Source organism: Oncorhynchus clarkii, chromosome 2 (assembly GCF_045791955.1).
Source record: "Oncorhynchus clarkii lewisi isolate Uvic-CL-2024 chromosome 2, UVic_Ocla_1.0, whole genome shotgun sequence".
NCBI lineage: Eukaryota > Metazoa > Chordata > Actinopteri > Salmoniformes > Salmonidae > Oncorhynchus > Oncorhynchus clarkii.
Genome location: NC_092148.1, coordinates 84,977,646 through 84,990,333, shown reverse-complemented (window position 1 = coordinate 84,990,333; position 12,688 = coordinate 84,977,646). Strand labels below are relative to the sequence as shown.

General features: G+C 44.8%; 1 protein-coding gene across 4 annotated transcripts in view; it reads left to right on the top strand.

Moving 5' to 3' along the window:
• Positions 1 to 12,688, top strand: part of LOC139375158 (leucine-rich repeat kinase 2) — a 50,658-nt gene that overhangs the window by 913 nt on the left and 37,057 nt on the right. For 3 of the 4 annotated variants that reach the window (XM_071116713.1, XM_071116683.1, XM_071116693.1), the window contains exons 2-16: positions 368 to 453; positions 784 to 893; positions 2,795 to 2,883; positions 4,511 to 4,645; positions 6,144 to 6,278; positions 6,951 to 7,082; positions 7,258 to 7,377; positions 8,849 to 9,012; positions 9,151 to 9,233; positions 9,340 to 9,446; positions 9,591 to 9,720; positions 10,204 to 10,328; positions 10,591 to 10,724; positions 11,002 to 11,146; positions 12,456 to 12,595. In XM_071116713.1, coding sequence (XP_070972814.1) covers positions 368 to 453; positions 784 to 893; positions 2,795 to 2,883; positions 4,511 to 4,645; positions 6,144 to 6,278; positions 6,951 to 7,082; positions 7,258 to 7,377; positions 8,849 to 9,012; positions 9,151 to 9,233; positions 9,340 to 9,446; positions 9,591 to 9,720; positions 10,204 to 10,328; positions 10,591 to 10,724; positions 11,002 to 11,146; positions 12,456 to 12,595 — 1,835 coding nt within the window. The remainder of the gene's footprint in view (positions 1 to 367; positions 454 to 783; positions 894 to 2,794; positions 2,884 to 4,510; positions 4,646 to 6,143; positions 6,279 to 6,950; positions 7,083 to 7,257; positions 7,378 to 8,848; positions 9,013 to 9,150; positions 9,234 to 9,339; positions 9,447 to 9,590; positions 9,721 to 10,203; positions 10,329 to 10,590; positions 10,725 to 11,001; positions 11,147 to 12,455; positions 12,596 to 12,688) is intronic. The other variant, XM_071116703.1, reaches the window with a different exon arrangement.

Genomic DNA, 12,688 nt, shown 5'->3' with positions numbered 1-12,688 from the left:
AAGACAGGCAATTGTTGAAGTTGCACCCAGTTAAAAATATAAATTAGCTCGTTATTGAACTGAAAGAACATGTCATTACCCCTCCTCTCCCTCTCCTTTGTTTCTCCTCTCTGTCTCTGATGTCCCTCTCCTCTGTCTCTCCTGTCCCTCTCCTCCTCTCCTCTGTCTCTCCTCCACTTTCTCTCCTCTCCCCTGTCTCTCTTATCTCTCCCGTCTCTCTTATCTCTTCCCTGTCTCTCCACTATCTCTCTTATCTCTCCTCTCCTCTGTCTCTCCTCCCCTGTCTCTCCTTTCTCTCTCCTCTCCATTGTCACTCCTCTCCTCTGTCAATCCACTCCTCTGTCTCTCCTCTAATCTTTCCTGTCAGCAGCAGAGCTATTTGAGGATAAAGATGTCCATGTGCCTCTTATGGTGGTGTTGTCGACTTACAGCAACAGCAGAGGGGTGCAACAGGTAACCCATTATCACAACTCACTGATCATCAGCCAGCTGAGCGCTATTGTCTTTACACATATAATACAGTTGTACTGTAGTACTAATCAAACAGAAGGCCTGGATAGGAGTGTGACTAAACACCTGCTTGGGTCACATGACCTCATCTGTCAGGGTCACACTTTACATTCAAGCTCTAGTGTGAGATATTCTAACGACTTGTTGTTACGCTGTACTTAAACTGTACTTGACTAGACTTACAGGAATATGTACACTGTCTTGTAAAGTGTTACCAGTGATTTTATTTATACAGTATACAGTTTATTTATAAAATATATATTTTCCCTGTAGGTGGGATGGTCGTTGCTGTGTCGGCTGATGGAGATATGTCCTTCCACCTTGGACTCACTGGTCAGGCCCCTGGGAGCAGGGAAAGACTGGGAGGTACTTGGAGTGCATCAGTAAGTAGTGGAAGACCCCCTTACAGGGGGGAAAGTATTCAGACCCATTGACTTTTACATTTTTTGTTACGTTACAGCCTTATTCTAAAATGGATTAAATAAAACATTTCCCCAATCAATCTACACACAGTAGATTATGACAAAGAAAAAACTGGTTTTTAGAAATTTTAGCAAATTATTGAAAATACAAAACAGACATACCTTATTTACATAAGTATTCAGACCCTTTGCTATGAGATTCTAAATTGAGCTCAGGTGCATCCTGTTTCCATTGATCATCCTTGAGATGTGTCTACAACTTGATTGGAGTCCACCTGTGGTAAATTCAGTGACATAATTTAGAAAGGTACACACCTGTCTATATAAGGTCCCACAGTTGACAGTGAATGTCAGAGCAAAGACCAAGCCTTGAGGTCGAAGGAATTGTCTGTACAGCTCCGAGACAGGATTGTGTTGAGGCACAGATCTGGGGAAGGGTACCAACAAATGTCTCCATCATTCTTAAATGGAAGAAGTTTAGAACCACCAAGACTCTTGCTTGTGCTGGCCGCCTGGCCAAACTGAGCAATCGGGGGAGAAGGGTGTTGGTCAGGGAGGTGACCAAGAACCCGATGGTCACTGACAGAGCTCCAGAGTTCCTCTGTGGAGATGGGAGAACCTTCCAGAAGCACAACCATCTCTGCAGCATTCCACCAATCAAGCCTTTATGGTAGAGTGGCCAGAAGGAAGCCACTACTCAGTAAAAGGCGCATGACAGCCCGCTTGGAGTTTGCCAAAAGGCACCTGAAGACTCTCAGGCCATGAGAAACAAGATTTTCTGGTTTGATGAAACAGAGATTGAACTGGCCTGAATGCCAAGCGTCACATCTGAAGGAAACCTGGCACCATCCCTACTGTGAATCATAGTGGTGGCAGCATCATGCTGTAGTGATGTTTTTCGGCGGCAGAGACTGGGAGACTAGTCAGGATCAAGGGAAAGATGAACGGAGCAAAGTACATAGAGATCCTTGATGAAAACCTGCTCCAGAGCACTCAGAACCTCAGACAGGGTGAATGTTCACCTTCCAACAGGACAATGACCCTAAGCACACAGCCAAGACAACGCAGGGGTTGCTTCGGGACAAGTCTCTGAATGTCCTTGAGTGGCCCAGCTAGAGTCCGGACTTGAACCTGATTGAACATCTCTGGAGAGAACTGAAAATAGCTGTGCAGCAACGCTCACCCATTCCAACCTGATAGAGCTTGAGAGGATCTGCAGAGAAGAATGGGAGAAGCTCTTCAAATACAGGTGTGCCAAGCTTGTAGCGTCATACCCAAGAAGACTCAAGGATGTAATCGCTACCAAGGATGCTTCAACAAAGTACTGAGTAAAGGGTCTGAATACTTATGTAAATGTGATATTTACATTTTTTGTCTTTAATACATTTGCAAAAATGTTTAAAAAAAAAAATAAATAAAGTTTCTGCATTTTCATTATGTCATTATGGGGTATTGTGTGTAGATTGATGAGGGGAAAATATTATTGAATTCATTTTAGAATAAGGCTGTAACGTAACAAAATGTGGAAAAAGTCAAGGGGTCTGAATACTTTCCGTATGTCCTTGCAGTATGTGTTCATCCAGCTAACTCGGGATATTGAGGGTATTTGTGGGTAGGAGGAGTTGTCCTTGTTTTGTTGTTACGTTCTGTCTGTACAGGAACCACAAGGAAGGAAGTCCAAAGCCACACAGGGAATTGAAAGGGCACAAATGCAAAATAAACCTACTGTTCAGTGCTGTTGGTGCAAAAACTGAATAGAAATTTGTGTGTGTGTGCACGTGCATACTATTTGTGTGTTTGTGTGCACGTGTGATTTTATATGTGCTCGCCCCACTATGTTTTACCCTGTGTATGATTTCCAGGCAGATCCTTAAGGTGTTGTCCCAGCACAGTGGAGACTGCAGCGTGATGATGGTTGGGCTTAGGGCACTGGCTCTGCTCCTCAGATCAGGTACAATAAAGCATATTTTGAAAAGGACAGGAGAAGAACTACCTCTTGCAGGTTTAATGCAGCAATTATTTCTTTGACCACTAGGTCTTAGTCAACTCTTTTTATATGCTATTATATAAATATGTCATTCTACAACAGTTTCACCCACCTCCCATGACTCAAGATAACAACGGGCCACAGACTTCTGGGAGCAGAGTCACTCAACTAGAAATATGTTATGGTAGTTGTTAAAAAGTCACTAGATTAGTCTAGTACACACAAATGATTCCTAACAAAAATAACATTAAGATACCAGCATGCAGTGCCAGGCTAACCTCAGAAAGAGCCGTCGGCAGCTACATACAGTAGCTCTTTGCAGTATACTGAGTTAAAGTACGAGGCATTCAATTGCCAATGTTTGACTATGGAGATTGCATGGCTGTGTGCTCGATTTTATACATCTGTCAGCATTGGGTGTGGCTGAATTAGCCAAATCTACTAATTTTAAGGGGTTGTCCACCTACTTTTGACAATGTAGTGTATCTGTGTAAACATAGCCTTACAGCAAAACTACAGACACTGCGACAAGAGCGTACCTTCATACAATATCTGCACATACAATATGTGACAGTACTACATTTTCAGAGACTACTTTTGGCTAGTGAGCTCTACTTTCAGAACTGCTGGCTAAAAAGGATACAAAAGTACCGGAGAATCTCTTTAAGGCATTATTGTTAGGAATTCAAGGACTGTAAACATAGCATATACACATGACCGTCATATCACTTGTTGCTTGTAGTGGAGTACAGTAAACAGACAAACATGACAGTGTATCACTTGTTTTTGCACTTTGTGTCTGTAAGGAGGGGATGTTCCGATCGTGCTCAAGTGATAGGAATGACAGCCCCCCCCCCCCCCCCCCCCCCCCCCCCCCCCTCATTACAGGCAGAAACTGCAACAACAAGTGGTATATTATACTATCAGACAATGTTTAAATTGTCCATGTCTTGTACCTGTACTCCACTACCAGCCCTCAGGCCAATAGTGTCCTCTCTATTTATCTGTCATCAAGATAATCAATTCATCATATTGTCTAACTCGGCGTATCTCATCTTAAACTCGCTCTGTCTGTCGATTTCCGCCCTCAGTCAATTCTTTTCAGTTATTGACAGATCATGTAATAGATATGACATCATACCCATGGTTGCCAAGGAGCCCTTAGAATGCAGCAAATTGAATTAGGTCACGTGGTCCCCTCTCCCCACCACTCCAACTCTCTCTTTAGTCAAAGGGACAGTACAGTATCAGTATTAAGTGAAGGTTAAGCGAGACAGAAATGTGCACACACAGCACAGGAGTTTCCAGGACTGTCCTTGGGGGGAGGTATTTACAAGGTAGGAAGTGAACCTAGGTGCTTTCAGTTCCTCTATGGGCGAAAGGTCAAAGTGTCCTTAACCAGCGAAGCAATGCATCAAAAATGTCTATGATCCTGTGTAAATAAGTCTATATTTTGATACACAACATTATAGAAACCTTTTGACAAGACATTAATAAGGCTCATACATGCTTATAACAAGTGATTAAACATTAGCACTGCGGGGTCAGATTCAATTCAAGTGTCAACAGATGTTTTTTTCTCTGTGTCTAGATGTGATCGTGTTGTTGATTCGGGATGAGGAAGAGGATGTGTTTAGTTTGATCGTTGAGGGGATGAAGACTTTCCCCTCCAGTGAGGAGGTTCAGATTCAGGGCTGCCGTGGTCTCCAGCTGCTACTGGACAGAGGTGAGATATACACTGAGTCTAGAAAACATTAGGAACACCTTCCCAAAATTGAGTTGCACCTCCTCTTTTACCCTCAGAACAGCCTCAATTCGTCAGGGCATGGACTCTACAAGGTGTCGAAAGCGTTCCACAGGGATGCTGGACCATGTTGACTCCAATGCTTCCTGCATTTGTGTCAAGTTGACTGGGTGGCCTTTCGGTGGTGGACCATTCTTGATAGACACAGGAAACTGTTGATTGTGAAAACCCAGAAGCGTTGTAGTTCTTGACACAAACCGGTGTGCCTGGTACCTACTACCATACCCCGTTCAAAGGCACTTCAATATTTTGTCTTGCCCATTCACCCTCTGAAGTGCACACATACACAATCCATGTCTCAATTGTCTTGAAGCTTAACAATCCTTGTTTAACCTGTCTTCTCTTCTTCATCTACACGAATTAAAGTGGATTTATCAAGTGACATCAATAAGGGATCATAGTTTTCACCTGGATTCATCTGATCAGTCAATGTCATGGAAAGAGCAGGTGTTCTTAATGTATTGTTCACTCAGTGTAGATTCCTAGTCACCAGTGTAGATTCCTAGTCACCAGTGTAGATTCCTAGTCACCAGTGGAGATTCCTAGTCACCAGTGGAGATTCCTAGTCACCAGTGGAGATACCTAGTCACCAGTGGAGATACCTAGTCACCAGTGGAGATACCTAGTCACCAGTGGAGATACCTAGTCACCAGTGGAGATACCTAGTCACCAGTGGAGATACCTAGTCACCAGTGGAGATACCTAGTCACCAGTGGAGATTCCTAGTCACCAGTGGAGATTCCTAGTCACTAGTGGAGATACCTAGTCACCAGTGGAGATTCCTAGTCACTAGTGGAGATACCTAGTCACCAGTGGAGATACCTAGTCACTAGTGGAGATACCTAGTCACCTGTGTATATACCTAGTCACTAGTGGAGATACCTAGTCACCTGTGTATATACCTAGTCACCAGTGGAGATACCTAGTCACTAGTGGAGATACCTAGTCACCAGTGGAGATTTCTAGTCACCAGTGGAGATTTCTAGTCACCAGTGGAGATTCCTAGTCACCAGTGGAGATACCTAGTCACCAGTGGAGATACCTAGTCACCAGTGGAGATACCTAGTCACCAGTGGAGATGCCTAGTCACCAGTGGAGTTACCTAGTCACCAGTGGATATACCTAGTCACCAGTGGATATACCTAGTCACCGGTGGAGATACCTAGTCACCGGTGGAGATTCCTAGTCACCGGTGGAGATTCCTAGTCACCAGTGGAGATTCCTAGTCACCAGTGGAGATTCCTAGTCACCAGTGGAGATTCCTAGTCACCAGTGGAGATTCCTAGGCTGCACTGCAAATTGGGGATTTTACCTTGCTATCAAAATTTGCAAAGAAGTACTTTTTTTTATGTGTTCTGGGATTTTTCAGGCATATTCTTTCATACTCTGACTGATGTTGTGTGCATCTCTGTGTTGGCAGTGTCTGATGACGACCTGGTAGAGTTTCTGGAGAACCAGGACCACAGTGTGGTTCTAGGTGCTCTCCACCATTTTCACGACAGTGAAGACCTGTTTCTGCAGGCCATGAAGGTACTCCTTCCTCTAGCAGGTCCTGGTAAGTCCCCAATGAAGAAGAATACAAAACATGTCTGTTTACCCCACCCCCACCCCTCTTTGCTGCTTTTTCTCTTGTCTCTTATTTTTGTCACATTCCTTTCTCGGACAGTATTTCTGGGACCAAATAAATGATTTGTAATTTATATTCTGGCTGCTAGGCCCACTGAAAACAATTAATTAGATTTGAGCCTTTTCTTGAAGATTGGTAGATTTTTCTCAGTAAATATATAGTTAGGTTCTTGTCTCACTCCTCACAATGATTATCTTCATTTGAGTTGACCCAATGTCAAGCCTGTTTCCTGTGTGGTATGGGAAATCACCATGTTGTTGTTGTTCTCTGACGTCTGTGTACCTCGTGTATCATGCCACTTCTTTTTCAGATTGTGTTCTTTTTTGTGTTTTCTTTTCTGTAGGGTTGCACAATTCTAGCAACTTTCTCAAAATACCCAGGTTTGGCAGAAATCCTAGTTGGAAGATGGAATGAGGAGGTAATAAGTAAGCAATCCGGGAATCCTCCAGGCTCCAACCTGGATTTCTGGAAAATCTGGGACTTTTCAGAAAGTTACCAGAATTTGGCAACCCTACTTGTCTGTTTCATTTGCTGCTGACATTGAGTTTCCCTTTGGGGATCAATGAAGTATTAATCTATCATTCAATCAATCAATCGCAGCCAGTAATGTGGAGATCCTGATGTCGGGGGGAGAGAGGTGTTACAGTGTGGTGGCTGGAGCCATGGAGTCGTTCCCAGAGGTCGAGGCACTGCAGGAGGTCGGCTGCTGTCTGTTCAGGAAGTTTACATCAGGTCAGTTCCTGGGTCAGAGGTCATGAGCAGTAGGATTTAAAGCCAAAATACTTTATTTGTTTTTCAGCCACACGACAGCCCTGCAACTTGATGTAAAGTTGAGCGATGAGTCTGGGGAAACCCCCCGGACACCATAAACACACCCCTCACCAATAGTTCAATGTATCTCTTTCAGAAAGATATTGTAGTATTCTGGTGCTGAATGGGGTGCATAGGGTCACTGTAAGAGCCTGTTTGACTTACCCTGAGAACGCCACTCTACAAGCTGCTGCGCTCTCCTGTCTGGCTGCCCTCAGTGAGTACACACACACACACATACACACACAGTTTGTTGACTACACCACGGTTTTAGGCCTATAGGGACAACAGGTCAGCCTAAAGGGAGGAGGTAAGTGAACTGGCATTGTGGTGTCATGACAACAAGCGGTCTGTCAAGGTCAGCAAAACAGAGGAGTTGATTGTTGACTTCAGGAAGCATAGGAGGGAATATGCCCCGAATCCACATCAACGGGACAGCAGTAAAAAGAGTCACACGTTCTAAGTTGTCAAGAGGTAGCAACATCTATTTCCTAAGGCACCTGAAGAAATTCAGGATGCCGTCCTGGATCTTCTCCAAATACTACCGCTGCACCATCGAGAGCATCCTGCCGGTTGTACCACAGCCTGGTATGGGAATTGCTCCATCCACAACCACAAGGCCCTCCAGGGGGTGGTGAAGACGGCCCAGTACATCACTAGGATTGTGCTCCCACCCATTTAGGACATCTACTCAGAACGGTGCCTGAGGATGGCCCACAGCATCATCAAGGACCCCACACAGCCTAGTCACAAGCTGTTCTCTCCCTTCCGTCGTTTAGACGGTATCGGAGCATGAGGTGTGATACCAACAGGCTCAGAGACAGTTTCTATCTCCAAGCCATCAGACGGCTGAACACTTAAACTGGCCTGACCACCTGCTCTGATTCTCCACACCTTAACACACACACACACACACACACACACACACACACACACACACACACACACACATATATACATTCATGCTACACACACATCACAACTGTTGCTACCTGACTCTTATTATACTGCTCAGTTTATACACTAGCCCCCATCCCCCCCTTCCCCAAAGCATAAGTAAATATTGGACTAAATTGTGCCTTGTATTATACTTAAAATATTTAATATTTTTTACTGTATGTTCATATTCTTCTTATTTTGTATTTATTTATTTTACTTTTTCTCCCCAATTTTGTGGTATCCAATTGGTAGTTACAGTCTTGTCCCATCGCTGAAACTCCCGTACTGACTCGGGAGAGGCGAAGGTCGAGAACCATGCGTCCTCCGAAACATGACCCTGCCAAGCCGCACTGCTCGCTTAACCCGGAAGCCAGCCGCACCAATGTGTCGGAGGAAACACCGTCCAACTGGCGACCATGTCAGCGTGCATTGCGCCCTGTCCACCACAGGAGTCGCGCTAGAGCGCGATGGGACAAGGACATCCCGGCTGGCCAAACCCTCCCCTAACCCGGACGACTCTGGGCCTCAGCCCGGGATCGAACCCGGATCTGTAGTGACGGATCAAGCACTGCAGTGTCTTAGACCGCTGCTCCACTCTGGAGGCCATATTCTTATATTTTATTACCTCGTATTGTTGTAAGCATTTCGTTGGACGGTGTATAGTAGATACGGCTAATGAAACTCGAAACACACACATCTTTCTACACACCTGGCTCACCACTGTTGTTTCCTGTTTCTCGTCCACTCAGCTGAAACCATAGTGCAGAGCAAAGCTGTGGTGAATGAAGGGATGGAGGAGGGAGAGGCGGAGGAGAACAGAGGGAAGGAGGAGGCGGTGGATGATGTGGGGTTGTGCTGGATGGAGGCCTGCTGCAGAGCTCTGGAGGTCCATGCTGCTGATTCCACAGTGCAGGTAAGTCCTCAGCACTTTATATCACACATCATCTATTAGCTAGTCTTATATTGACATTTTAGCCACTGTCCTACTACTCTTCCCTCTTTCTGTCTGTCCTCATCTCTCTCTTTCTGTTTCTAACCATCTCCCCCCTAGGAAGCTGCATGTTGGGCCATACACAGCCTGCTATTGCATGGCAGCGAGTCATGGCACCATTCCACAGAAGAGCAAGACGGAAGGTAGTCCGTTACCATGAGCTTTCCTCATGGTATTGTCATTGACCATTCGCTTAAGCGTTTACAATCTTGCTGGTATTGTGATTGACAGTGATGGTGTGCTCCCCAGGACACCAGTCCACAGACAGATCATGGCTGCCATGCTGCTCCACTCCTCCTCCCCTGGGGTGTTCCAGGCTGCTGCCAGCGCCATGGGAACACTCATCACCTACAATAGTGAGTCAGACTAGCTCCTGTTACTACCCATAGTCTGAGGTGACATTCAGTCAGGTCAGGCTTCAGCCTCTGCTTATTACTGCTAAAGATTTAACAGCGTGTGTGTGTGTGTGTGTGTGTGTGTGTGTGCGCGTGCGTTTGCAGGTAAAATGCGATCTCTGTTGTTGTCCAACGGCCTCCATGTGAACGTGGTGGAGATGATGAAGAGACATCTGTCCTCTCCAGAGGTCTCCGCAGGTGGATGTAAACTGCTCCACCTGCTCTTCAAGGGAAGGTGGGAATCATTTCAACTCACATCAACTGACATGATTTCCACTGACATTTACACATTCCTGTTGCGGGCTTAGTCTAATTACATCAGTCAACTTCTGAAGAGGTTCCTACTTGCAGAGCAGGTTTCTCTTGTGGAACAGGTCTGTCTTACAAAACAGATTTGATCGCAATGAGAATATTCAGTATAAATACAGGTTAACAGTATGTTCCAAACTTGTTAGTTTGGGGTATCAGTACTCCGGGTTGACAATCACTGCTTTAGTTCGAAGGTATGTAATGACTAACATAAAAAGAGGAACTGCTGATGCACTTGCCAATTTGGAAATTGCACCTTGTGAATTCTACTATTACAATTTTCAAGAGTAAGCCTGACTGAGTTCCTTAAAATGATTATTGTTTTTATGGGGGGGGGGGTGACCAATGGTCCCGGGTTTGGGAACCACTGGTCTAGGGTACTACTCATGTCCCTTGCCTCTCTCTGTAGGATGGCCAGTCTGGATGAACTGGACATGGCCATGGGTCAGATCGTTAGGACCATGAAGGTCCATAACTTCATACCTGAGGTCCAGCTGGAAGCTCTGAGGGCCAGCCTGGCCTTCCTCTGTCCTGGTAGGAGACGCACATAGACAGTCAACACTTATGGTGTACAAGTGTTCCAGTATTTACATGTGTTTTTAAAAGTATTTAGGTATGTGTACGTGTTCACAAGTGTTGAAGCATTTTCGGGTGTGCATACGTGTGCATACGTGTATCAAGCTCCAGCCATAATGCCCAAAGCAAGACTGCTAGAGAGTCCTTTTGTCTTAGTCAGCTGTATTTAGATAATGAAATCTGAATGTATTTTCGGTCATCTTTTTGTGTGTTTGAGCAGATCGAAGTTTGCGGGTGTCTGATCACGGTGTGTCTGTGGCTGATCCAGACACAGTGGACGTGTCTCTGAGGGTGCAGAAGAACCAGAGTGTGGTGGAGGGGGCCCACACAGTCTACCTAGAGACACTCAACAGGGTAATCATATCGCCCCATGCAATTCATTCCCTGCTCAAATCAGGGCCCGTGTTCACAATGCATCTCAGTAGGAGTATTGATCAAGGATCAGGTCCACCCTGTCCCTGTAATCCTATCAATTGTGATCTAAAAGGCACATCCTAAAACTGTTACTAGATCAGCACTCCTAATCTGAGACAATTTAGGAATACAATCCCTGGTCCCTAGAATTCACAGTTATCCTTGTTAATAATAGACTCACCTTAAAATATATACCTTTTTGTTGTTTGTGAGGTAGTTTATTAGCAGTGCAGCCATCCAGGAGTGTGGCCTGCGTGTTCTGTCTGCCCTGGCTGACTGCTCTGGTGCTGTAGACCTGCTCTGTCAACAGGGGGCGATAGACACTGTGCTGCACACACTACAGATGTTCCCTAGGGAACGAGGTGAGAGAGAGTAGTTACACTGCTTGCTAAATCTGGCACGTTTACAGAAATGGCGATCAATGTGCATTGTCCCTGTCGAGTAACATGAATAAAGACAAGTAAAGCAGAGACATAAAGGCTCTGTCCCTGACTCCCTTCCTGCCTCTTCAATATAAATACACTGACTCCCTTCCTGCCTCTTCAATATAAATACACTGACTCCCTTCCTGCCTCTTCAATATAAATACACTGACTCCCTTCCTGCCTCTTCAATATAAATACACTGACTCCCTTCCTGCCTCTTCAATATAAATACACTGACTCCCTTCCTGCCTCTTCAATATAAATACACTGACTCCCTTCCTGCCTCTTCAATATAAATACACTGGCTTCCTTCCTGCCTCTTCAATAAAAATACACTGACTCCCTTCCTGCCTCTTCAATATATATATACTGACTCCCTTCCTGCCTCTTCAATATAAATACACTGACTCCCTTCCAGCCTCTTCAATATAAATACACTGACTCCCTTCCTGCCTCTTCAATATAAATACACTGACTCCCTTCCTGCCTCTTCAATATAAATACACTGACTCCTTTCCTGCCTCTTCAATATAAATACACTGGCTCCCTTCCTGCCTCTTCAATATAAATACACTGGCTCCCTTCCTGCCTCTTCAATATAAATATACTGACTCCCTACCTGCCTCTTCAATATAAATACACTGACTCCCTTCCTGCCTCTTCAATATAAATACACTGACTCCCTTCCTGCCTCTTCAATATAAATACACTGACTCCCTTCCCGCCTCTTCAATATAAATACACTGACTCCCTTCCTGCCTCTTCAATATAAATACACTGGCTCCCTTCCTGCCTCTTCAATATAAATACACTGACTCCCTTCCTGCCTCTTCAATAGAAATACACTGACTCCCTTCCTGCCTCTTCAATATAAATACACTGACTCCCTTCCTGCCTCTTCAATATAAATACACTGACTCCCTTCCTGCCTCTTCAATATAAATACACTGACTCCCTTCCTGCCTCTTCAATATAAATACACTGACTCCCTTCCCGCCTCTTCAATATAAATACACTGACTCCCTTCCTGCCTCTTCAATATAAATACACTGACTCCCTTCCTGCCTCTTCAATATAAATACACTGACTCCCTTCCTGCCTCTTCAATATAAATACACTGACTCCCTTCCTGCCTCTTCAATATAAATACACTGACTCCCTTCCTGCCTCTTCAATATAAATACACTGACTCCCTTCCTGCCTCTTCAATATAAATACACTGACTCCCTTCCCGCCTCTTCAATAGAAATACACTACTGGGGTCTAAACCTCCTCTACTGCCTTGTGTCTAAGAAGAAGCTGTCCAGGATGATAGTTCCCGTCCTGGCGTCTGTTCTCGTTACCAGTCTCCTGCAGTACAGGGAGGACACAGAGATGCTGCTAAAGGTGAGTAATCCTCTATGGTCCTCAAAGCCATATTTGTCTAGAAGATTTCCAGTTATTTCAATTAATGACACACGTTTTTTTTTTAACTAAATA